This window comes from Toxorhynchites rutilus, chromosome 2 (assembly GCF_029784135.1).
Source record: "Toxorhynchites rutilus septentrionalis strain SRP chromosome 2, ASM2978413v1, whole genome shotgun sequence".
In the NCBI taxonomy this organism is placed as follows: domain Eukaryota; kingdom Metazoa; phylum Arthropoda; class Insecta; order Diptera; family Culicidae; genus Toxorhynchites; species Toxorhynchites rutilus.
Window position 1 is genome coordinate 241,896,801 of NC_073745.1, and position 26,680 is coordinate 241,923,480.

A 26,680-nucleotide genomic window follows, 5' to 3' on the forward strand; every position below is an offset into this window, starting at 1 on the left:
TGGATAAAGCACTCAAAATTTCTCGTTTCTCATGGGACGGCACGTAGACACGATACTCCAGGCTGAACCTCTGGTCGATCACAATATCGTTTGCATGTTTCCGATCACCCACGATAACACGCAGTTTGTTCGGTCTAACTTTCAAAACTTCGATCACGGAGGAGTATCTTGTCAGATCTTTCGTGATCTGAATAACATTCAGCGCTTTTCCGTTTGGTTTGGGCCGGAAGAAAACAACCCAGGGACCAGTTCCAGGTGCATCTTCTGGATAAACCTTGACCCGGGGAGAGGACACAACAGAAGGGGAGGACGAGGACGAGGTTTGCGCGGGAACGGTGTCGTTAGAAGGGGAAGAGGAATTGGATGGTTGAGGGGGATCGGAGACAACAGATGAGGAATGCGACGTCGAAGGTTGAGTGGAAACAGGAGGGTGAAGCGATTGAGAGGAGAGATTTGCGGATTTCTTGGAGGGGGGCTTTTTAGTGTTGGTTGAATCTTCTTCAGAAGATACATCTTCTGTTACGCGTTTTAACGACTTTCCGGCCCCTTTCTGGGCAACCGAGGGAGTCTCAATATTTTCATTGTAAGAGACCTCCATACTAGGAGATCCCTCTCTATTTGCCATAGTCGGCAATTACATGAAATACCACTACTATATTTTATTGAAATCTTACTTCTATCAAATCTTAAAATATATTTATTTCTAAAAATACCTAATTGCACACACCGGTGCTGCTGTACTCAGCGATCACCCGATCGCGTGCTGTGTGCTCGGCACAAACGAGATAGTGTATCACACACCACCAAGGAGTAGTCTGGAACGCTTCTTCACACTAACGAACGGCGGGTCACACCAATACCAATTAGTGTGCGATTGACCATGGATGCCCGTAATGGCGCTGGTTCGACGAAAATCGAAAGCCAGCCACTTTGCCTGCCTTTGAGGCTAACTTTTCTTCTCTCACTGATATTTATTCACTTTATCCACGGTGAGATAGATGCGCGGCGAAAAAACCCAGGGAGGGGAAAAAAACTAACGGTACTCGATATTCGTGGTACTCGATTACGGTAACGGGATAGAGAGCACTTACGTCCGATTACTTGGCGTTGTCGACGATGAATGGACGGAACTCCTGTTATTTATCATTTTCCTGATGTTCGGAATATTTTTCCTCATATCCAGAATTTTCCTGCTCTTCTCAGGGGGAAGTTTCGCATTCTTCTTCATCGGGCTAAAGCAGGGGTTCTCAAAGTGGTCGATATCGACCGCTTGGGGTCGGCGTCGGTTTCCCAGAGGTCGAAAAGGGTTCATAAACGAAAATTCATTTTGGTGGTCCACTAGGTCTAAAAATCGACCCCTATTTATTAACAAAAGTTCTTATTTGAAACTTTCAACATAATTTTTGATCACACTTGGTAGTTAGTGAATTTTATGTCTATTTATTGATGAGAAAAACATGTCAAGTTTACTCACTTAACCTACTCCAATGTTTTTGAATTTGTAAATATTATGTATGAATAAGATAAAGATATGTTTTCTAACGAATTTTGACTCTAGGGGGTCGATGGTATCAGTTCATTTTGGAAAATGGGTCTCTTGACCAAAATAGTTTGAGTATCCCTGGGCTAAAGAAACCCTTCAAAATTGCAATAATCCAAGGAATCCATGACAGTGTAGCGAAAGTAATCCATGACAGCGCAATCAAGTTCAAATGAAAAGGTATGTGATATATGGCAAACAAAAATCGATTTCGATCTAAGGACTCTCAAACGCAAGTCATTGAAAATCTACCTCTTCACTTTTAACGTTTATTTGAATTTCATTGTTTCTGTTTTATTCAGAAATAATAATAATAATAGTAATCTATATCCCCTAAAATTAAATATTTAAAATAGCATCAGTGTAGTATTACTAGATTGTTTTTTTATTATTTGTTATTCACTTATCAATAATGTTATTATATTTGTTTTACTCATTCAAAGGATATTCTCTAGGTTTTGCAAAAAGTGTGGCCACTAATGTGCGAGACGAGTCTATGTGTTTGAAATATACCGAAACTATGTTGAAGCCATTTCTGTTTGGATGTGTGTTGATGTTTTATGAGACTTTTCCCTTCTTATCTGGGTTACGAAGGAATCGAATCTCCAAAAGAGATTGTTCGCGTTACTGAAACCAATTATACGTTTTTTTTGCGTATTCAGGCATATCTAAACTAACTTAAAGCAAACAAAAAGCATACAAACCTTGAATTCATAAAACCAAACGCCTTAGATAAACCACTCGCATTTCTTCTGCTCCCTAGTTTTATTTAAAATTAGAGTCAATACGGCGTATTTACAAACTTATTTCGGTGTGTTCTACCTTCTTTCCATCTTATCATGTACATACAATTCATACTATATACATTATTCACTTATGTATTCTACTTATATACGTTTGCAACGATATTATTTCTCGTATTCAAAAATCAAGTTGCCTATCTCTAGAAAACTGTCGTTACGTTTTACAACGGAATCAATCGTTACAAAACTACGAAACTATTTGAGTGTGCTTCCACATCTAAGCACATTTGATCATCGCGCACGCGACAAACGGATGTTCCTCCATCGACCGCTCGCTAAGCGTAGGTAGCAACAGCGACAACACTACCTTTGGACTGCACAAAGGCGCACAGACAGATTCATCCCTCCAGCGCCTACTTAGTCGGCTGTAAAAAATCGGAATCAAGACCACATTTGATTTGGATTCGCTATGGCTAATGAGCTATGCTGAGTGGTGATGGGATTGGAGGTGGTATTGACAGTTTAAGCGTTTGCTTTAGCATTCTCCTCCTGACTCTTCTTCTGCTCGTTATTCTTGCTTGCAACAACTTCTGCTACCAGAGGCTCTGCTTTACGCAACTCCGTCTAAATAATATGACAACAATAGAAAAAAGAAAAGAGAGAAAGGAAGCGAATTGCACGAAAGTAGGGAAGAAAATAACACACCACAAGAATACAGCAAACGTAGATTCAAACTGACATGGTTAGCGATAAAATGTTAAGATTGAGTTATTGGGTTAAACAACATGCAAGAAATCGGGTGCGGGGTTATATCACATTTGAAAGTGAATGATTGCTGGTTGCAAGCGAAGTTTTGTCATCGTGTTTACACAGCAAAGCTAAAAACAAACCGAACAACTGAACAGAGTAGAACACGCATAGGAAAGACAGACTCCTCGTGGTGTAGCTTTTGAAATCTTTATTGGGAAAACATTTCAAATATTACACCAAATTCAATAGATTTCTGTTTTCGGCCTTTTGAAGTTTCATCGCTGCTCCAATTATTATTACTAGGAAACTAATTGATATCTAAGTGTTTTTTTTTACCATTAACATAATTATTAATATTTATTTTGTATCTTCTTCCGGTGTTTTGTTTTTTGTTCATACCTAATCAAACTAAACTCTGTACTTGGATCGTACGCGCAAACAACACATTTCAATGCACGATGAAAATGAAATGGTGTGTGTGTGTGTATGGATATTCTATACTCGAGGGCTGTAATGGGTCATGAAACTGAGTTTCATTTACTACGGTGCGTTCACTATTTTATGTTGAGTTAAACATAATTATCTCTGCCAATAGCTACTACGAATTTAAATTAGTTATCGAACGAATAAAAAGGGAGACCAACAAAACTGAAGGTGCTCTGTGTTTTAAACGTCTAAGCTTTTCCTCATCTTTATACAATAAAACCAAACAAACATGAACATGTAGTTGAGTGCTGGTTTCAAAATTTGGTCTTAGGATCAATCTCGCCTTACCTGTTGCTTCACTACCACTTGTGGCTGAATGAGTTCATCGAAGTTAAACAATCCTTGCTCGTCTGCCCCGGAAGCCGTCATCGCTCCGGAATTTGTACTGCTACCTCCCGTCGCTCCATTACCAGTGGGACCAGAGGTTGCATTTACTGTACTCTGCACGGACGATGCGTTCGCGTTCTGATTGCTGTCGCCATCTTGTTTCTGTTGCTCTTGGGAATGAAGGATTATATGACCACCGTCAGTGAGAATCGTTGGCTGTCCGCCGCTCTCATCGATATGTTGCTGATCGTCACCTTCGCCATCCGCCTGCTGGAGATGAAGTTGTATCTGCTGCTCACCACCTTCCCCACCGGCCATCGCAACCGTTAGATTGCCTTCCTGATCCACTTCACCGGAGGTAGTAAACGATACGGAGACAGGAATTTGCAGTCCATCCTCGGTGGTTATATGTGTACCTTCAGCGTTGAGTTCACCCTCCTGAGATTGCTGAATCACTATATTCCCATCCGCATTCAGCAGAGACGCATCTATCAGCTGTTCCTGTCCGTCGGCTCCTTGCACCAATATCATCTGTCCTGTTTGACCATCACCACCGATCATTTGCAGGGTTTCGCCTTCCCCCAGACCTTCGCCACCTTGCATCACAACTCCGACGCTCTGCAACAGCTGCTGAATTTGCTCACTGTCAGTGCCTTGAACCAGAATCTGATTACCATCGGCGTCGGTGGTAAGAATATGGTTGTCCAGTTGCAGCAGCTGTCCGTTTTCGTTGAGAATAAATTTGATCTGTTGTCCGTCGGCATCCTGCATACCTTCCAGCTCAATGGGGACACCTTCCGCGTTCGAGTTCTGACTGTTCTGCGACTGTTCGCCGTCGTCATCCAGGCTAGGCATACTGACTGGCATGTTCATCGTCTCCTGTTTCGTCTGAACCTGACCTCCCGCATGTTGCTGTTGATCGTCGCCATGGTCCAGCGTTGGCATGTCAATGCCGACCGATGCCTATAGTTGGGAGAGGAGAAAAGAGAACAATGTTAGCATTGGTTCTACAATAGTATTCAAGGGCACTTAGGAAAAACAGAAATTCCTCGATTCTGGAAAAATTGTCAATTAGATGGGAAACATTAAAAAACTAAGGAATGCAATTGCATGAGACGATGAAGAATGATGATGAGAATTATGCGATGTAGCGTGTGAAACAAATGAGTTTCTCATCAATCTCAGAGCGAGCATATTTGACAGAATTTCGAAAGGTTCATCTCCTTCGTTAGGAACATAATTTACATTCTGTCGAAGAGTTACTGGGTGTGAATTATTTTAAAAAAAACTCGCTTCTAGGAATCATTTAAATTTCTACAGCGAATGAAATTAAGTTTATTGCTGCTAATAATATTCAAGATTACTCACGATGAGTGCATTCTAAACAGTCGAAATGTCGTAGTCGATTCGCTCTAATTCGCTCTAAATCTAGAATTCAACTGAATTTCACACCGATATAGTGAAGGAGGTTATTTTGTAGTGAGTGAAAAATAGTCAATTCCAACTCACAAGGCATCATAACTGATGATGATTTTGCAAGTTTGACATGTTTGACCAGTTCAAAGATTTTGGAAAGGCACCTGAATCGGCTGCCATACAAATAAAACACAAAATTCTACATAACTCGAGAACTTATCAAGCAAATAGAAACAAATTTGGCAAGTGGAGGTTATAAGGGGCAAGAAATGTGTTTATGGTAGTTTGATACTCCTCCCCCTTTTCTAAGGGAGGCTGTCAAATAAATGAGAACTAATCAAGCAAATGGAACTAAATTTGGCAGATGGAGGTGAGGGTTTTTGGGCACGATATTTTTATACGATATTACGATACTTCTATGATGCTTCGACACACCTTCATGCTCTGGAAAGGGGAGAGGTTCCCATAAAAATATTATACATTTGTCAAGCAACTATATTCCATCGAAACATGACAATTGTGAATTTTCGGAATACTGTGAAGTAAAATGGGAAAATTCAGAAAATTGAATTCTCATATTTTGTTTTTACATCGTGACAAGCGTTTAGTTCATCTGATGTTTGCACAATTAATCTTTGTTCGAAAGTGGAAATGGATTTTCAGGTGAGAAATATATATATATATATATATATATATATATATATATATATATATATATATATATATATATATATATATATATATATATATATATATATATATATATATATATATATATATATATATATATATATATATATATATATATATATATATATATATAGAGTTACTGGGTGTGAATTATTTTAAAAAAAACTCGCTTCTAGGAATCATTTAAATTTCTACAGCGAATTTTAAAGGGTAGATTAGAAGATCAATCAATGAACAGTTCTGCGATTAGACCCATGACCGTGCGCATAGTAAGAAAACGTGGATGTGATAACGAAAAATAAATTTAAAAATGTCTGCCCCAAAAAAAAAATAGATATACTAACATCTGCATCTTCTTACACAGTCAAGCGACAGTTGAAGCCCCGCAGCAATCTGCAAAAGTTGTCTGGTACTGCGTTATAGAGGGAAATGAACAAGCAGATGAACATACAAGATGCGGCTCAAGCTCACCCTTCACTGTTCCAGAACTATTCTGTCGAATTTCTGATTGTGAGATGGATTGGGCTGAAGAAATGGGAAGACCGGGAAGTGATGACTCTACAACTTAATCAATAAAAACGAATGATCACGCCAAGTATAAAAGTTGAAGTAAATTGGACTTGAAAAAAATGATCGTGCGAATAGTAACAAGGATACTGTAAACGAGGAACATCAAGCTGGATTCCTGAAATAGGGTAGGTTTTTTATCGAGCGTTTGGCGGAAGCATGCGGAAAAAGGAAAATCGAAGTTTGTAAGTGTATTTCCAGGAAGTCAGCCACCGAGGCCTGGAAAGATTCTCCGGCAACCGCAATAACCAAAAGCTAGTATCCATTTTCAGTGTAGTTTAAAGAAGTGGAGAAGAGGAGTAAGGCGGCATAGCTACCCGCAAGATTCTCCCCAAGTAGTACAGCGTATGCCGATTCTGCGGAGCTTTCAAAAGGGAGTTTGGTACGTGCCACCGGGCACCGAAATTTGCAGTTAGAGTTGAGATGATCCATTGCTGCCATTGCTACCATTGGCTCATTAAGATCATTAAAAAACATATGTAGAGTCGGGAAGCCGTTGGAAGAATTGTTAAAGAAAACATATTTTGTGCTAATAGACCCCACACAACCTAATTTATTTCAGGACCACTATTCCTGTTACTGGAATCTGTTGCGGATTACGGCATACCGTGTGAGATTTATCCGGAATTTTAACAGGTGGAAAAGTGAAATGAACCGCAAATCGAAAAATTCAGGTGCAAGGAACGATTTCGAACGCGAGTACCAACAGAGTAACAAACTTAAAGGCGAATGAACTAAAAAGTTTAAAGCCTCTCAAAGCCAAAAAAAAGAAAGAAGAGGAAAACAGGACAACAGTGTATCTGAGGTTCATGCATAATACAGAATTATTTGACCGTTTCAGTATCTCAGAATAAATTAAACACTCACCATTTTACCATCGACGCCTTCTAATTGCTGTTGCTGCTGCTGCTGCTGCACAAACGTTTGACCCTGCGTCACGCCGTCCTGTCCCTGCTGTGCAAGCGTGATACTGTACGTAATGTTGCCGCTGGCGTTATCCTGGCTTGTGATGACCAGATTGTCGCCCACATTGATGTCATTCTTGTCGGAGTGTATTTTTTCGAATATACTCTCGAGATCTCCATCGGAGATCGTGTTGTTATGGCTGGTGGTGAGTGTCGTCCCGGTTGCACCCGGTGCTAACAGCTTTCCGTGGAGTTGTTGTTCCTGCCCACCGTTGTTCAGCGTAGCCGCATTAGCACTGACCATCTTTTTACTAGTTGTAATTGTGGTGCCCCCAACCGTCTGACTGCTGGTCAGTGGAGTCTGAACAGCTGCCCCTCCGCCCGCTGCTCCGGTGTGCATCTTCATATGCTGGCTGTAGAGCGTCTGGTTAAGGAATGTCAGGGAGCAGGTGTTACACGTGTGGAATTGGATAGACTTAGCGTCGATTGTTTCACCAATCGTCTCCCGAAGGGCCTCATCGATCGTTGCCTGTAGTAGCTTCTGAGTGGAAGAATCGGCCACCTGGTTAACCACGGGAACTTCACTCTTGATGTGTACCTGCGGTTGCGTCGTCTGCTGGTTTTGTTGCTGGGACGTATTAACTGTGGTTTGTTTCTGTACCGTTGCATGTCTTCTAACATTGTCGTGAATTTCCAAATGTTTCATCAGCAATTCCCGTTTGTTGAACGTTACATTGCAGATACCGCACTTGAAATAATCCGGCTGGTGAGTCTTTGCGTGGATAGAAGCCTGCTCGCGTGTTTCGAAGCGCATTAGACAAACCCGACATTTGAAGGGTTTTAGTTTGATGTGCTTACGAAGATGATCATCATAGTTCTGCTTGTCCGGGGTCTTATAAGTGCACATATTACAGGCGTAAAGTTGTTGTATCGTGGAACCGGATCCTTGCTGATCTATAATCTTGATTTCAGTTGATTGCTGAACAGGATGTTGATGTTCCTGTGCATTGTGCTGCTTCAGGAGTGCAACAGAGGCGAATATCTTTTTACAAAGCTTGCAACGATACGCCGAAGAGGTGGTCGTGGTGGCTGTGGTTGTGGGTGTTGTTACCTGTTGGGTTGCAGCATTCGATTTACACTGTTCGTAGTGAGGCTGGAACTGCGTTAGATCTTGTGTCTTGAAGTCGCAGGACATACACTTGTACATTTTTATCGGATTCCGACGAATAGTCGTCGTTGGTATCTGTTGTGCCGTACTGCTGACAACGTTTGCCCCATTATTTGTTGTCTGAATTTGCTGCTGTGGCTGTTGTATCGCATGTGTCACAGTCTGTTGTGGTTTGTCGAACATATTTGACAGCTGACTTTCTATATCCATGTTGTTCACGTCGGTGTTCATCTTCCTCTGTAAATCCGCTGATTCGCGCCCTGTGTCATTCAGTGTTTTTATACTGTAAGTCGATGCTGTACTGCCAGTCCCTCCAAGCTTCTGTATTTTCGCCGGAGGGGGAGCCGCGGCCGGATCATCGTCCAATATGTTGTACTTTTTGTGAATATAATTCGTTAAAGTATTTCTAACGTGTTCCAGATCTGTTTCGAGCTTATCCATCTGATTGAAGAGTGTGATACATCGCCTGCACACAACATCGTCTGTGCCTATGATGACCATATAGCCTTCGCCCACGATTTTCGCAATTTTCGATGTGAACTCTGTTTGTGACGTTGCCGTCGATGCTTCGGTCAGCAGTGTGGCATTTATTCCCGCATTGTCCCCGCACACGTAGCATTTCTGCTGTTTGGAGACGTAGCTGTTTGTGGTTGTGATCGAGACGCTGGTCTGCTGGCTGTTAATGGGCTTCTTCTGAACCATTCGTGGTTGATTACCGGAGATTCCGGTCACGCTAACGGCGCCACTCTGCAGCAAGCTGTTAATCTTCCGCACTGCGTTCATCTGCATTGTGTTTTGATGTTGTTGTTGTTGTTGCTGCTGCTGTTGTTGTTGCTGTTGTTGCTGCTGAACGGATGTAGTTGTTCCATATACCTATTCGAAAGAAGAGAATGTGATTAAAATCGTCGTCCAAATTTTTAATTTCAACAAGAATTGATCTCTCAAGTTAGATGTTATTGTTTTCGATATCAAATCACTGTTTTTCACACATTTCAATTTCACACATTTCAATTGAACATTACGCCTCAGAACTAATTTTAATAAATAAAATTAAAGTTTAAATACACATTTTTTCCCCAAACGTAGATTTTTCTCATGTTTTTGTTGAGTTTGAGCTTGGGTAGACTGTATCGGAGAACACGGCATAATACCCATGTTAATTTGTTTATTTTGGATAATTCTTGATTCGCTAGTTATTCTTCCCGCTTGCGATATGTTACTGCCGGTTAGAATCGTCAGATGGTCTCAAATATTCGAGACATTTTTGTTGTGGAACCGAAAACGTCGAGGAATTTTAAATTCAATATTTTTGTTTAAAATCGTATTGAAACGAGCCGATGATCACAAATGAACTGCCAAACTTTTGGCCGTTATATTTATTCGTTTTTATTTTGACTCTAATGTTTGTGTTATTCTTATTAATGGATGGATTTTAGTAGTCAGATACATTGAAACAATTTTTTTCTTTCCGTTTTTTTATTATATATTACAAAAATAGATGTGAGATAATGGTTTTATGCTTTTCAGAAACCATCTAGGAATAAAACAATTGAGGAGAATATCTGAGTGATTTGGTAACACTGACACCGACTAAGGCCGAGGGTATAGTGAACGCGATGCGATACGGGCGCGGGCACGGATAGTGATCCCCGATAATCGTTCGATTAATCGAATACTTCCTACAGAAATCGATTATTAATCGAACGAATACTGCACAACCAATAATCGAAGCGAACGAGAATAATTTACATCGATTTATCGATCCAAACGCAGAGAGAAAAAAACGTACTGCAGTTTTATCCTGAAAATCAATCATTATCTTTGACGCTCCCCTTAACTGGTAAACGAAGGTCAATACGGTCAACGCGAATTGAGCTTCGTTTACGACTTTAGGGGAGCGTAAAAGATAATAATAGATTTTCAAGCGATTTTGATTCCATGTGGCTTTCTAGCAAATGAGAAATATTAGTCTAACTAATTATTTCTCTCAGTGTTGCGATTAATCGATTAATCGATGATTTGGGGCGGTTAATCGTATCGAATAACAAACTGCTGAAAACTATAATAAAAAAAAAATAAAACTATGAACGGTATAAAATAGCTATAAAACTATGAACGAATAATTTCAAAAATCGGGGATCACTAGGCACGGGCTCGTTTGCGGGAAAGCTTGTGTTTCGCCGCGAGTAAACGCAACTGATGGTTGCCAGACGATTTTCATAAATATCTTCACAATCGAACTCATCAATCGAAAATAAAAATTGAGTTATTAAATTATTATTTTCTTTTTTTTTCGATAAATCATATAACTTTATCGTAATTTACATAATGCATATTATGAAAACCACTTTCGATGTTTTTTTTAATATTTATTGCAATGAGTTCTAAAAAACACAATATTACGTTAAGAGCTTTTCATTTACCATGTCCATAGAACAACACGATCTTCAATATCGTTGACCGTGGCTTATCATAAAGCATTCGGGAAAATACATGCATGATTGAGTGAATAAAAAAATAATATAAGACACTTCAGAAAAAAACCAAATTCCATTGAAAAAATGTTTCATTTGCTGTACTTTCAATTTAGATGTTCAGTTGAAGCTTTTTTTGAGAAAAATATCGCATACAATACACACAGTATATTACTAAATTAAAAAAAAAATATCTCACGTTTCAATTGTTTACAAAATGAAGACATGTCATCATATTTGGTATCCTTGTGCTGGGGGTTGCTTACATGTGGAATGGAGTGGAATGAAACATCAAAAAAGTGTGATCTAAAGCGATCAGTATGTCATAGCACGCGATGAGCTCTAATTTATCGCTTCGCATCGCATCGCACCGCGTTTACTATGACCTCGGCCTAACTCTTCTTTAATATCCATGCTGGAACAATGTGCCACGTTATGAAATGTATTAGAAAATAGCATTTCAATATAAAAAATGAATTTTGACCATTTGTTTATTAAAACTTAATCGATAGCTCTGCTAACATTCGAGAATGTGTTGAAGTTTGCGGAATTTCAATTAGTTTCATAATGATTCAAAAGTCTTATAACAGAAGCGGCCAATTTTGCAATCATGCGTTTATTTAAATATTACTATTTTAAGGAGCTATACGATACTTTAGATGCTGAAATACATTGGATGGTATTTACAATGAAAAAAGAAAGTTATGAACACAGAAAAATCCTGTCAATTTATGCGTTTTTCCATGATTTTTCATGGTGGTGCGTTTTACACGGTTACTATAAGTTCCCATACCCTTCGTAATTGCTCTCCGTGATTGATCTGAACCATCGAAATTGCATGAAGAACACATTGAATGACGCTTGGGAGTAGCAAACCATTTTCATTGTAAAAGTTTCTGTGTTAACCCTTTCAATACGGCAGTGTGCTCCGCCTCCGCTCCGAAAAGTTTGCACATCGCGCTGGTGTGATCGATGTGCAGTATCACTTTCATGTTGTCTAAAGACGACGCTCGTGCACACAGCTCATCGCGCGGATGTCGTCTATAGACGACACTCGTAGCGAAAGGGTTAAAGTTTTAAAGCTTTAAATTGACAATAACATGTCTGTTTTTTACGGTGTGTTCTTGAAAGACTCAAACTAACGGTGAAAAATTTAAATTCGTTCGCAATATGTTTTGAAACATTGCGATAAATGTTTTCATTTGTAAGGAGTGATGCACAAATTATGTAACGCTAAAAATTCGGATTTATACCCCCTTCCTTTCCCTTGCGTAACGCAATTCCTATCTTCAACACACAGTATGTAACTCAATCAAATAACCCCCTTCTATGAATTTCAAATATCTTGGTGTCTATTTCGATTCTAGATGTACCTGGGGGAGATATATTGCGTATCTGAAACAGAAATATCTACAGAGAATCAACTTCCTCAAGACAATAACTGGAACATGGTGGGATGCCCATCCAGGAGACCTCGTAAGTTTATACAAAACAACGATATTATCGGTCCTCGAGAATGGCAGCTAAGACTCATATTCTTAAGATTCAGCGAATACAATATCGTTGCTTGCGTTTTGCTTTAGGTTGCATGCAATCGACTCATACGGTGAGTCTTAAGGTTCTGGCTGGAGTATTTCCTCTGCCTCTTCGATTTATAGAATTATCATACAGATATCTCATTCGCTGTAAGATTATGAATCCATTGGTAATTAATAATTTCGAAAAACTTCTTCAATTGAATCCAGAGTCAAGGTTCACCACCTTATATGTTGAGTTCCGTACACAAGGATTGCAACCTTCGCCAAGCATCATAAACCAAGACTGTCTATCGTACTTCTATGACTCCGCTGTAGATTTCAATCGATTTTATCTTTTATCCTTGATTTTATCTATTCAGATTGCCTCAGCTGAATGAAAGCTATCCGTTCGATAAAACCTATAAGAGCCTCATGTTATTTCCTTATGAGAATAGAACAACTCTTGGGTAAACTAGTGGAATAATCTTATAGGATTACATTAGCCTGGGTCCCAGCCCGTTGCTCCATTACAGATAACGAGAAAGCGGACTCGTTAGCTATGCTCGAGGCCTTGGAAGGGCATATACAAAATGTTCACCTCGAAAAAACACCCTATGCCAAATACCAGCTCAATCGGACTCAAGGGAGAGTGGCGTAAAGCGGTCAAAGTTTGAGTTTTTGAAAATCGAAAAATCACCCAAAGTTTTTTTAATGCCAATTATCTTAAAACTGCATGAAACGTCGAGGTCTAGTGTCACCCCGAAAATTTTTTTTTCTGGCACTTTTTTTTGAGTACGAGACGAAACGTATGGTTTTAAGTGCCAATAAAAATAAATATCTCGATTCTATGTTCGGAACTTGTTGTGATGTTGATTTGCACGATAATATACCCTATGCAAAATATTAGCTCATTCGAACTTCATTTATTAGTGTAGCAGACGTTAAAATTTGAGTTTTTTCAAAACCGAAAAATCACCGAAAATCGGGATTTCAAAAACAAATTCTGATGCTAAATGTCTTAATATTGCATGACACATCGAGATTTACAGTTATGCAAAAAAAAATTTTTTTTGTTAAAAATCGACGTTTCAGAGAGAGAAAACCGACCAAGTGCCAGAAACAAATTTTTTTTTGACAATTTATTTTCGAGACAACAGTAAATCTCGACGAGTAATGCAATTTTAGGACATTTGTCACCAACAATTTTTTTTGAAAACCCCGATTTTCGGTGATCTTTCATTTTTCAAAACAAAACTCAAATTTTTACGTCCGTGACGCTAGTAAATAAAGTTCGAATATTTTTCAAAGGGTACATTATCGTGCAAATCAACATTTCGCAGCAAGTTCCGAATGAGAAATTGAGACAATGAATCAGTAATTTTATCAATTTTATGCTAGACGAAGTTTTCCCTGTAAATGGTAGGGCCCTATCCCAAAAAACGTGACGAGAAGACGAGCACTCGTCTCGTTTGTTTTCATATTGTAGAACGCGGGCTAGATTAAAAACAAGCGAGTAGCTCGTCTGACTCGACCATTTGGCCGCGCTCGCTGAAGAATCAGTCGAGTCGCCGTCTTGTTTGGTTTGGTTTGATATGTTTTCACCTTGTTGATTTAAGGCATCGGTATAGCCGTGTTTCACCTTCATCTTCAGAAATTGTTTCACGGCTAAACTAGAGTGCCCATAATTATATATTTTATTTTATTAATCATTACAGTGTAAGGTGGAACCTTTTAATTTATTGCAAACAGTTACTAATTCGAATTTAATAGTACATATCCTTGATCACATCACTTTTCTATTTTTCTAATTTATCTATTTAGTAATTTGATTTTTTTTAATAGTTGCTGATGTTCCCCATTAAGCCAAGTCATGCTATCTCGCTGAAATCCACTGATTGAATAATTGTTTTTTATGGAATTAGGAAGGAGATTCCAGTAAGCTATGCCCCTGACAAACAGAGTGTTGCCATAATGCGACGTGTTGAACTGTGGATTATAAAATTTCTCATTCAAGAACTTCTGAAACATTGCAATTTTGTTTTAGATATCGATTATATTCATCCACTCGCACACTTTTAAGAAATCTTCTAAAATAACAATTCATCCATTCTTTATGGATTGATTTAGATGCAGTTTCAAACAAATAATTGCTAAGTCAACGTTAGTCCTACGACAACCTTGCGTTTTTTTTAAAAAGGGGACTCGAAATCCAGTTTTCTGATGAAAATATAACGCATCACAAAATATTTGTTAAATCAGTGAACTATTTGGAAAAAAATAACATTTCGAATACACTATTACAAAATCTCACTCAGGGCTTGGATTTAATATTAATAACCTCTGTACCTCAAAATAGTGTCAAAAAGCATTAATATTAGATTATCGTATCCATGCTCAATGTCGTAGAGTTTTCAGTAAATATCCCATAAAAGATAAACTGTGTAAACTCCAAAAGATGAATTTTAGATATAATCCAGCGACTAATACTGCATATCATCAGGTCCACTCAACCCCAAGATGTGTATAGTTGTTATCACTTTCAAGCTCTCTCTTTCCACCGACAAATGAATCATCCGGTACCGGCGGCCAACGCCACTTTTTTATTTTTTCCTCAGCAGCTAAGACGTTCGGGACATCAGATGCACATTCAGAATTGACCACTCCACTAGTTCAGCTCACTAGCAGTGGAGCTCTGAGGCGATTTTCAAAAGCGACAGCAGTACTTCTGACATGAGCTGAAAATCTAACCATGACGCAATAGCATGCCATACGAAGTTTCACACAACGAGCGTCAGGGCTCAATGCGAGTAAAAGGTAAAATTACGCGTCGCGAATATAACGCCAGCCCAGTAGTTTGACACTCGTCGCAGCTGGTTCATTTGTTGCCAATGGTAGTAGACAATGCTCGCGAGAAGTCATCGACACTCGAAATATTCACACACAGCCTAGGCTCTTTTTCCGTGGGCTTGTGATAACAAGTTTTGCGCCGTTTGCGATTCTTACTTGAAGGGAGGTGGGAAACAATGCAGTGACCAAAGTCATAGCACCACAAAAAAAATATTGCCGCTTTTTTCACACTGTGAGCAGGAGCACTCCTAGTCACGATTCGGAAACGTTACACACTACTGCTAGCTGCTCCGTATCTGCGAAAGAGAGCAACCGCTGCATGGTAAGCAGCATGCCATGCTTGGTCATGTGTTTGTAGAAAGAGCGAGGTAGAGAGTGAGTGAATGTAAATGTTACGCCTGTAGTTGTACGACAATGTACTGCATAATAAAAGCATACTTTCTCATTGAGCGGCAGCAATAGCATCTTATGCTGCCCATGTTATGTTGCCGCCACCGTTGTTCTTTCTCTTCGACATAAACCGTTCCCACGCATACATACACCCATCTAGTAGCTTTGTGTTTTATTTGGCTTATTTTATATATTATTTTTATATTTTATTTGTGTGTCGTGTTTGGCTCGTTACAGACTGTTCCTTGTTTGAGATGTTTTGTTGTGGTCGTTGCAACCCGGGTGCGATCAAACGCACCCAAATAAGAACAGTGATCCCAGTAATTACAATTAATTACAATTTAGGAGATCAAATATAAAATTTTGCATTTAAATAATTCAAATGAACGTTATTGTGTATATGTGCTAGAAAATGCAACTTTTATTGTTCTTTATTTATTTTATAGAATTTGAGGAACTCAACAAATAAACTCGGCATTGAAGTTGATGTAGCTGGCGTTTTCGATTTTTAAAATTCATTCATGTTTATGTTGACAAGCATTCCTACTACACATTATTTTATGATATTTGAACCATCCAATATCATTAAGACCTACTGAAAGTGGAATGGGGTGAGCAAAAACAGAAAATCACAAGTTGTTCTGCGTGCATATGTTATTTTTGCGGTTTCGCATTTAAGCATTTTGAGTAATTTATGGGGTGTGCAACTTAATTCTTTCTGTTTTGACGTAGGACTACATATTTCATTTCTACACTGGGGAGCTTCCGAAATCGACAGCGTTACATTGTAGTAATAAAATTTCGAAGGTTAATACCTTTAGCGTTAATATTCACTTCATTCGAAGGATAAAATTTCAACGAGTTCTATGCTTGTTACTCATTGATCCAAAAACTTGTTTCAATAGCTCGAAAATTAAATCTGTATAGAAATGAATGCCAACTCGGAAATCCACTTGGTCATGATTGTACTGCCAATGGAACATATTCTCGCTGCCACCTAAAACCCTCCCGGAGATTTCAATGCCTAGATCGGTAAAGAGAAGGAGTTTAAACCAGTAATTGGTATGTACAGCGCAAACCAATTGAAAATGGAAAACGGCCTAAGACTCATCGATTTCGCCACCTCTGAGAATATAACCGTACGCAGTTTCTTCTTTAAACACAAATTCCTCCACCAATACACCTGGAGGTCACTAAATCAAACAGAATCTCAGATCGACCATGTTCTGCTAGACGGTCGGCATTTCTTGGACATAACTAACGTCAGAACCTATCGAGGCCCTAACATCGATTCGGACCACTACTTAGTGATGGTTAAGATGCGTCCAAAACTCTCCACTGTGAACAACATTCGGTACCGATGCTCGCGACGGTACAATCCTACGCGACTGAAACAAGCAGATATCGTCGAAAACTATGCACATTCGCTTGAAACTGCGCTGCCGGAAGAGGACCAAATTAACGAAGCTCCTTTTGAGGACTGTTGGAGCATGATTAAAACAGCCATAAACAGCGTAGCGGAGAACATCCTAGGACACGTCGAACGCGTTCGATGACGAGTGTCAGAAAGTGTTACACGAGAAGAACGCTGCGCGGGAGCTAATGCTGCGTCAAGCTACCCGTCAGAACGTGGAGCGATATAGACAGAAGCGGAGACCCAACTCTTCCGGCAAAAAAGCGCCACCAGGAAGAGGAGTGTGAAGAACTAGAACAGCTGCACCGTTCTTATGAGACGCGAAAGAAAGTGATGTGACCGGAGGCGAACCAGCCCAGGAGGCTGAAAGCCTCTCAAATAAAGAATAAAAAAAAGTGATGTGACCGAAAGGTAAAGGCAGCACTTCGAAGATCAAAAAGAGGATGACGTAAAGCAACATATTTTTGATATTGCAAATGTGGAAGAAATCCTGAACAGCGTACAGACAGAAGACCAAGATGACGATGGAAGCGATTACGTTGGTGCAGTAAATAATGAAGATGTACCAACGATAGGTGAAGTTAGGAATGCTATCAAACAGTTTATGAACAACCAATCAACTGGCAAAGATGGCATCGGAGCGGAGCGGCAGATCCTCCATAAATTCCGTGAGTATAGAATCTCTATGCACCATCTATTCATCGACTTTAAAGCCGCATACGATTCAAAAACACGAAAAGAGCTATGGAGAATTATGGACGAAAACGGGTTCCCCGTGAAGCTGACAAGACTGGTTAAGGTTACGATGGATAGAATACAGTGCTGTGTGCGAATACCTGGATTAGCTGATTCATTCGAGTCCCGCAGGGGGCTTCGACAAGGTGAGGGTCTCTCTTGTCAGTTCTTCAACATTGCGCTAGAGAGTGTTATGAGACAAGCGGCGTTTAACAACAGGACCCGATTAGGTAGTAGTGTAATGATCGACGGCGATGAGTTCGAGGTAGTGGACCAATTTGTCTTCCTTGGCTCAATGGTAACGTCTGACAATGATACCAGTCGCGAGATCCGGAGACGCATTATCAATAGGAGTCGTACCTACTATGGTCTGCACCAACAGTTCAGGTCGAACAGACTTAGCAATCGTGCGAAATGTTCCTTGTACAAAACGCTCATAAGACCGGTTGTCCTTTACGGGCACGAAACTTGGACAATGCTCGAGGAGAACCTACGATCACTCGGAGTCTTTGGACGACAGGTGTTAAGAATCATATTCGGCGGTGTACAGGAGGATGGTGTTCATCGGGAATCCGGCTGGTATGAGACGACGAGGAGCGCAACGAGCAAGGTGGTTAAATCAAGTGGTACATGACATGGTGACTACGGCGTGCCCGCGGAATTGGAGACAGATAGCCACGAAACGAGTTTATTGGAGAAAAATTGTGAATCAGGCCATGTTGTATAGACGTTAGGCCAAAATAAATAAATAAATATTCATCCTCAGAATTCATCACCACTAACGCTTCACACAAACTTAACACGAAGATCAATTTCGTTAGCGCAAACATCGAATGGACTGACAACGCTTATTACGATGTACCGTTTTGACTCACATTCCGAACAGACTCGAATTCAATTTTACTATATTATTTTATAGTTTCATTCAACAAGGAAATAAACTCAATCCATGTTCGTGGAGGCGATCTGGCGTAGTGGTAACATCCATGCCTCTCACGCTCAAGGTCACGAGTTCAATTCTCACTCCCGACATTCTTCCAAAAATGGAAGTAAAAGTGACGAACCAGCCAAATGAGTTGAAAGTCACTATAATACAGAAAAAAAAAATCCATGTTCGTTAAAGTTTGAAAATTAAACTCATAATAAAATAGAGGCGAATGAACAGCGAAGTTTGAAGCCTCTAAAAGTCAAAAAGAAAAACTCATCAACTTAGATTTTTTTCTTCTATTACACCTATACCTCGCTATACTGCCGCTCTTTATATGGCATTTCGCTACAACGGTTCTCTTCAATTAAGACACGTTTTCGGTTTACGGCCTAAAATGTTTCGCTATAGCGGCAAAAAATTGTTTTTTCGATGTCGATATATCTACATGCAAACTGTTTTATATTTCCTTTCGCTTACGAGCATCATTCACCGTGTGGTTTGGACTTGCCTGTGAGTGTTTTACCTGGAAAAATTGGGAAAATTAGAGACATTTTTGGTATGTAAGTACACATGTATGTATTCACAAATTTAAAATTTTTAATATGTATTTTTGTAATAAATTTATTTTATAATTTTATTATTTTTCAGACCGAAACGATTATCGACTTCGGAGACTGATAATTAGTCACGCTTGGAACTAAACCAGAACTAAACATTCAACTGAAATTTTGCATACGGTTACATATTTGACAAATTTGGAACCGATCTTATTGAATTTGTATGATTTTTTATTATATTTTTTTTCCTTATACGGCTTTTCGCTCTGCGGTCAGGTTTCGTGGAACTTATCTAGGCCGTAAAGCGAGGTATGGGTGTATATTCAACACTTTTGGTTGGTTCATCACTTTTACTTGCATTTCTGGAAGAATGTCGGGAGTGAGAATTGAACGTGACCTTTGCGTGAGCAACCTAGAAATTGTATCAAGCCTTTCTTATACCACTGAACATGTTTATTCCATATGTCTGAAATTTGTCAATTCATTTTTACATTTGGCGATTTTATTTCCGCTTATAATCACGATGCATTGTTCGAGAATAAAATAAACAGAACAAACACATTTCACTATCCATCGAATTTGCCATTCCAGTAAAAACATTTTTTTGTGAAATACTTGACCGATTGATTCGAAAAACACTATAATGTACTGCAAAAAAAATCATTCCTGTTTTGTAAAACAATTTTCGAAAATACCATCGAAGTTCTTCTTAATCCGTTCGTCTTACGCCTACTTCCAATATTTGGTTGCTTTAGTACACATTTTTCTGAGAATAAATATCCTTTGTAAGAATTCATTTGTGTATTGGCTTGAAGAGACAGTTTTATCAAAGCGAAATGCTGGTGTCACGTGTTCTGCTTTTGGTTATCATTGTAAATATGGAGTTTAGAATGATGAAATTTACGATGTTTGCGAGAAAACACTTTGTTATGAAAAAAGTATGGCAAAAGGTTTCTAAATCTGTCACGAAAAATTGATTACACACTAAGAACATTGGCAGCACTGATCATGAAAGATAATTTCACAGCGTCGCTTATGCTTGAACAATTTAGACCCTGTGAGCGACCCACACAACCGAGGGGATCTAGCTAGCGAGCCCTGATGGGTAGCAGAAGCGTCACTTTCTCATCTTTCTGACACTGATAATTAGATTATCCCCAACGCATCATCGATGCTGGCATCCATGAATATTTGACAACAGATTTGTTTCTTTGTTTACACTTTGCACTTTATCGGAATCAAACGCTTTCTTACGTTTTATCCAACATAATACTTAAAGTAAAACCTTGATGGGAGCCATTTTAGCGGGAGCTGTAACTGCATACATACTTGTAGAAAGGAAGTGTACTTTGATAAAAAAAAACGCAAACACACTTCGATGTCCGATTCACTGCATCAAGCCGCAACCTCTCAGAGTATCCTTTTTCACCGAGTTATATTATGCACTATACACTGCAACTTGTAGCGTTCAAACGTAGACCGTTTTCAGAATTATCAGTAAAAAACGTCCAGATTCACTGCGAAAATAATTAAAATTATTCTCCGTCGCCGCTAGTTAGCTAGAATATCGGCCTGCTCGATCGTTACTACACTCCTGACACCACCACAATAAACAATAAACACAAGGGTAGAAAGCGAGTGAGAGAGAGAACGATACGACCTGGATAAAGAGATCGAACAAAGTTGCCAACATTGGCAATCTATGTAATTTCACATCATGGATATTTTTCAGTAACGCAATGGAAATAATGCAATCCAAAAAAAACATTGTTCTATATTTTGAATGAAACAAATGGATGTTGTTTGACAACTATGTTTGGACAGACGCAATCAAGCTAAAAGTAGTGAAATTGAATAATTTCATGTATCGGTAGTGAATCAAAATATTTACATTGTACACTTCTGACCAACCGGTGATATAAACTGCTTAAAAGATCAGAAATAAATTGATCATCTTTTTTGATACGCAAATAAAAAATCATTTCAAGTTGTGTTTTATATCCTCTGTTGTCAATGTTAGACGAGAATCAAAACAAACGTCTTGAAACACCCGGCAGCACTGTCCGCTTGTGCAGCTTCTCGGCCTACTCCGTCGGCCTCAGTAAAAAATAAAAATCACTTCATGCTATTCTTGTTCGCACACATTCACAACCAACCGCCAACATTTTAACTCTTCAATATTGCCTAAATAAAAATCACTAACAAGAGAGATCGATTTTCACGTCGAACAGCAATAATTTTCACTGTCCTTCCCGTCGGATGTACCTTTCGAACTATTTTCTTCATATTTTTCCTCCTCCGCTATGGCCGCGCTGGCTAATATGCTGCGCCTTCGCCGCTCTCGGCCCTCCACCCTATCGGTTCGCTTCTGATCGGCACTTTCCGAGCAGAAAAATAGCCACCAAATAGGTTGGATCAGCTAAGACGGGAGCAAATGGTACAATCCTCCAGTGTGCCGTTACAATTCGCCCCCTCGAGTGTTCACTTCGCGACGTTTGGGACCTTTAGATGTCAAAAAAATGTCACTGCAAAGCGAATGCAGCGAAAGCTACGGGCAAAAAACGTCGAACAATTCGCCACCGAACTTCAAAAATCGTACTCAAACATGGCCGCGCTGCCAGTCACTGACGGACAAACACTCGAATGCTGATGTATTTTGGTGTCGCGCGGAGAGAACTGAACTGACGGACTTGGTGTTTGAAAGGGGACAAGCCGAGTGTTTCCCTCATCTACCACTACGACGACGATCAGCAGCGCTCGACCTGCGATTTCGACTTCGCTTCACAAATGGCGGCCCCGAGCTGACATATAAATTTTTCTCTTTCTCTCTCACTTCAGGCCTGCCAGATGCGCCATGTTGGCAGAGCTACCAACCGAACCGCGTAGGAGAAAAAAGAATAGAAGAGAGCGAGAGCGGTGCACTTCCGGTGAGTGACGTAACTTGTACGTACATGGCGAAAGGGAAGATTTTTAGGGTAGAGTTGTGAATTGTGATCATTTAGTTTCGTGCAGTAAACGAAGCAAGAGCAAGAACACATAAATTTGATCGAAATTATAATGAATGTAAGCTTTTGAAAATATATATTTAGTCCCCGTCGGTGGCGAACCAGTTAAAGGCTGAAATCGATCGTGACGAAGATTTCAAAATAGAATCTCACTCACGTGTGCTGATGATAGATTTCTATTTTACATGTGGCACAATCGATCTATACCATCTATGGAAAATTACGCCTGAATCGGATCTCCCGGGTAAGTTCAAGCGATTGGTAAGAGCGACGAGGAATCGGGTGACGAGTTAGGTTCCAGTATCGGTGACAAATTTCGAGTCTCTATGACGTATATAATTGAATTAATGCATATCTACCTATAAAACTGATGCTTTTGTTTATTTACCTGAAAACCGGCATGAATGCTCTGTCAATCCACTAAAAGCGAATTCGTTCTTAAAACTGAGCTAGTTAGTTTTTCGTCAGTGATGATAACCTATACATTGAAGAACTTTTCGTAATGGTATATAACAAAATGTTTTTTTTTTGGAAACATTCTCTGTCACTACATACCATGTCCCTCTGTCGTTTCATGTGAGCTTTGGAAAAACACAGACGTCTTCCGATGTGAGATGGTGTGAGGAGAGGGGCTTTAACCTTTTAACCCCTCTTCATTTGAGGATTTTTTTACCAAAACTTGACAAATTGTCACCCGAGTAACATTCAAATTGAAATATTGCTTCATTTGCATAAGCGATTTTGAGGTATCCGAAGCTGTTCTAGCTATTTCCCGCTTACCCCGGTAGCTTCGATTTACGTGGAACTCTCTCCTTCTCACCGTATCCTTGAGGATTCGTCAAATAATTGAGCACTACTTGATGGGATCGTCCAATCCGACGATAAATTTCTCTGATACCAACATTTTCTTAGTGAAATGCATCGATTTTGTTGGGAACGTGAAAACCTTGCTCCCAAAGAAGGCTCACTGATGGCAGTTCAGCTGTCATCATGTCGACGCTGGTATAACGGAAGGAAGTTGTACGTCAGACTGTATGTCAGTCAGTCCGTGTATGATATTATTTGCAACAACACATGTTTTAGAGTCTCGCAATAAAGTATTTTTAGTTCGTTATTTCAATGTACGTATCGCGTATTTCTTTCGGTCTATCCGAATCAGCCACCTCTTGAAACATCGGAAAATAGCATCATTCCACATGTCTAATGGCGGGTTTACATTAGGGAGATCTATAGCTATAGATGGATATATTCACGTGAAAATAGGTGTAAACGGGTGAGAATAAATATGATACAACTATTCGAGGTATATATAACTTGAATAAATTCAGCATATGTAAACGCTTGTGAATTTCTCACTGGTGAGAAATCACTAAAGTTAGATGCAGTTCTACTTCAGGTGAATAAATTCATCGAAGATATGAATATATTCGTTATAGAAGTTCACGCTAGTGTAAACGGTTGATGCGATTTCTATAAATCTCATCATATTTCTTCACATGAATATATTACTAGTCTAACCCCACCCTAAGAATGGAGGACAAACATAACCTGTCGGGACATTTCACAGCAGGAGCCAGTCGAAAAACGCTCCCGTCGCATCCTGGAATCCATCAGAATACCCTCCCGCAGCACTTCACAAGCCTTCCTCCACCATAGCAGACATCGCAACAAGCACACACGTCCACCGAAGTCACCGCCAGCTCATACAGCAGCTCATGAGACAACAACAGATATTGATGCAGCATCAACATCATCTTCTTTAGCAGACTATCTCCAAAATCCAGGTACAGGTACCGCCAAATCCTGAAACCAGAATTTCGCTACGAGCCTGAAAGCAACATAACCTTTTTGGCATGGTACGCTAGATACGAAGATTTTTTCGAGAAAGATGCTGCGCGTCTCGACTATGAGGCAAAAGTTCGCCTGCTCATGCGCAAATTAGGAGCAGCTGAACTGACGCCTTCCTCCAGGTGGAAATTGATGAGGACAGCCGCGATCTTACTTACCATCAACACCCACCGTGGATTGTATCGCTACAACCGCCTTCCGCCAGGAGTCAAAATAGCACCAGGTGCTTTCCAGCAGCTAATCGACACCATGCTGGCGGGCCTTTCGTGCGCTTTTGGTTACCTTGATGACGTTGTCGTGGGAGGTAAAACAACGGAAGAACATCTAGCCAACCTCCGTGCAGTGTTCCAGCGTATTCAGGATTTCGGGTCCACCATCCGTCCAGAAAAGTGCACATTCGCTCAACGACAAATAAAATATCTGGGTTATATACTAGACCAAAACGGACTACGCCCAGATCCGTCGAAGATACAGGTCATCACCGACATGCCACCGCCAACCGACGTTAAAGGAGTTCGTTCCTTCCTGGGAGCAATTAATTACTATGGTAAATTTGTACCTAGTATGGGATCCCTTCGCTTCCCACTTGATGAGCTACTCCAAGCCGAGAAAAAATTCAGTTGGACGCCAGAATGTCAGAAGGCGTTCATTAAATTCAAGCAAATACTTTCATCCGAGCTCTTGTTGACTCATTTCAACCCAAACCTTGATATCATCGTATCAGCAGACGCATCATCAGTAGGTATTGGTGCTACCATCAGTCACCGATTTCCAAAAGGCGCCCTGAAGGTTGTTCAGCATGCGTCTCGAGCTCTAACACCAGCAGAGAAAAACTACAGCCAACCAGACCGTGAAGGGCTAGCGATCATTTTTGTAGTAACCAGATTCCATAAAATGATTTTCGGTCGTCGGTTCCTTCTGCAAACCGATCATGCTCCACTCTTGAGGATATTCGGCTCAAAGAAGGACATTCCTGTATACACATCCAATCGACTTCAGCGATGGGCTCTAACGCTGCTCCTGTACGACTTCACCATCGAACATATCCGAACTGAGAAGTTTGTAAATGCGGACGTGCTTTCCCGCTTTATTAGACAACACGTAAAACCAGAGAAGGATGATGTCATCGCAACAATCGCCTTTGAAAGCGATATTAGGTCAGTAACGGTGGATATTATTAACGCTTTCCCTTTGAGTTTTAGGATCGTTCAGAATGCTACTCAGTCCGATCCAACCACCAAGAAAGTGTATCGCTATCTCCACGATGGCTGGCCTACAATAAATCCAACAGAGCCGGAACTCAAACGGTTCTTCTACCGGAAAGGTTCCCTAACCACGGTCGACGATTGTATCATGTTCAGTGAGCGCCTAGTTATTCCTTCGATGTACCGTTTACTTATATTTTTACTGCCCATCCTTGGATGACGACATTATAGGCTACGTCAAGTCCTGTCGTCATTGTGCTGCATCAGCGAAAACACCACCTAGGTTAGCACTGCTATCGTGGCCTAAATCCAGCAAGCCTTGGGAACGTGTCCACATGGACTACGCAGGACCAATTGATGGGGACTATTTCCTCGTCGTCGTCGATTCATATTCTAAATGGCCAGAAATAATCCAGACCCGTTCTACAACCACAGAAGCTACAGTTGGTATTCTCAATGATGTATTCGCTCGTAAGGTGATGCCCAGAACACTGGTCAGCGACAATGGCCCCCAAGTTCCAGGTCTATTGTGCGGAAAACGGAATCAAACATTTGACCACCGCACCATTCCACCCCCAATCAAACGGTCAGGCAGAACGTTTTGTAGACACGTTCAAGCGGTCTGTCAGAAAAATTTAGGAGGGGAGAGGCACCAGAAAGGAGGCACTCATCCTTCATCGACACCGAACACCATCGTACCAGTTTCGGTTTCTCCACCGGAACTAACGTCGTCATTATCATCTTCATCGTCTTCGTCTGCGTTACAATTTCCTTCAGTCCTGTCGTCGACGAATTCAGCCATTTCGGACTTTCATTCCGCTGTTGAAGCAGAAACATCAGCTCCGGTTCTCATCCGTCGCTCTTCTCGCAATAGAAGACCGCCCACGCGATTTGACCCGTACCAGCTGTATTAGAGAGGCAAATATTGTAATACGTCTTGGTAATCAAAATTTAGAAAAATGAGAAATAGTTAGAGATCTAGGCGTCGTCCTGGACTGTAAACTCAACTTCATAGAACACTACAACTCTGTAACTCACATAACTGCTAGGATCCATACGCAATAAAGCTTTTGTATATCACATATGTAATGCCCATTCTGGAATACTGTACCATTGTTTTGAACCTGTATATGGTCGTACATGAAGAACGCATGCAGTCAGTCCAGAA

General features: G+C 40.2%; 1 protein-coding gene across 3 annotated transcripts; it reads right to left on the minus strand.

Annotated features, from left to right (window-relative positions):
* Nucleotides 1–1,757: 1,757 nt before the first annotated feature.
* Nucleotides 1,758–22,241, minus strand: LOC129768352 (uncharacterized). Of its 3 annotated transcripts, none has more exons than XM_055769945.1 (4): nucleotides 21,720–22,241; nucleotides 7,387–9,465; nucleotides 3,808–4,809; nucleotides 1,758–2,907 (listed from the first exon to the last, which is right to left on the minus strand). In XM_055769945.1, the coding sequence occupies exons 1-4, from the start codon at nucleotides 21,738–21,740 to the stop codon at nucleotides 2,806–2,808; spliced, it is 3,204 nt and encodes a 1,067-aa protein (XP_055625920.1). In that variant the 5' UTR covers nucleotides 21,741–22,241; the 3' UTR covers nucleotides 1,758–2,805. The 3 variants fall into 3 exon arrangements, with proteins under 3 accessions (XP_055625920.1, XP_055625919.1, XP_055625921.1); XM_055769944.1 differs by lacking the exon at nucleotides 21,720–22,241 and adding an exon at nucleotides 15,587–15,729; XM_055769946.1 differs by lacking the exon at nucleotides 21,720–22,241 and adding an exon at nucleotides 15,587–15,728 and having other exon boundaries at nucleotides 1,758–2,708.
* Nucleotides 22,242–26,680: the final 4,439 nt, after the last annotated feature.

What these genes read in the sequence shown, in the direction of transcription:
- LOC129768352 (XM_055769944.1), bottom strand. Translation starts at nt 15,625, where the DNA reads ATGACTTTGGTCACTGCATTGTTTCCCACCTCCCTTCAA. An exon ending in AAGGCGTCGATGGTAAAATG is followed by an intron (nt 4,810 to 7,386) that starts GTGAGTGTTTAA and finishes TCCCAACTATAG; the next exon opens with GCATCGGTCGGCATTGACAT. An exon ending in AAGTGGTAGTGAAGCAACAG is followed by an intron (nt 2,908 to 3,807) that starts GTAAGGCGAGAT and finishes CATATTATTTAG; the next exon opens with ACGGAGTTGCGTAAAGCAGA.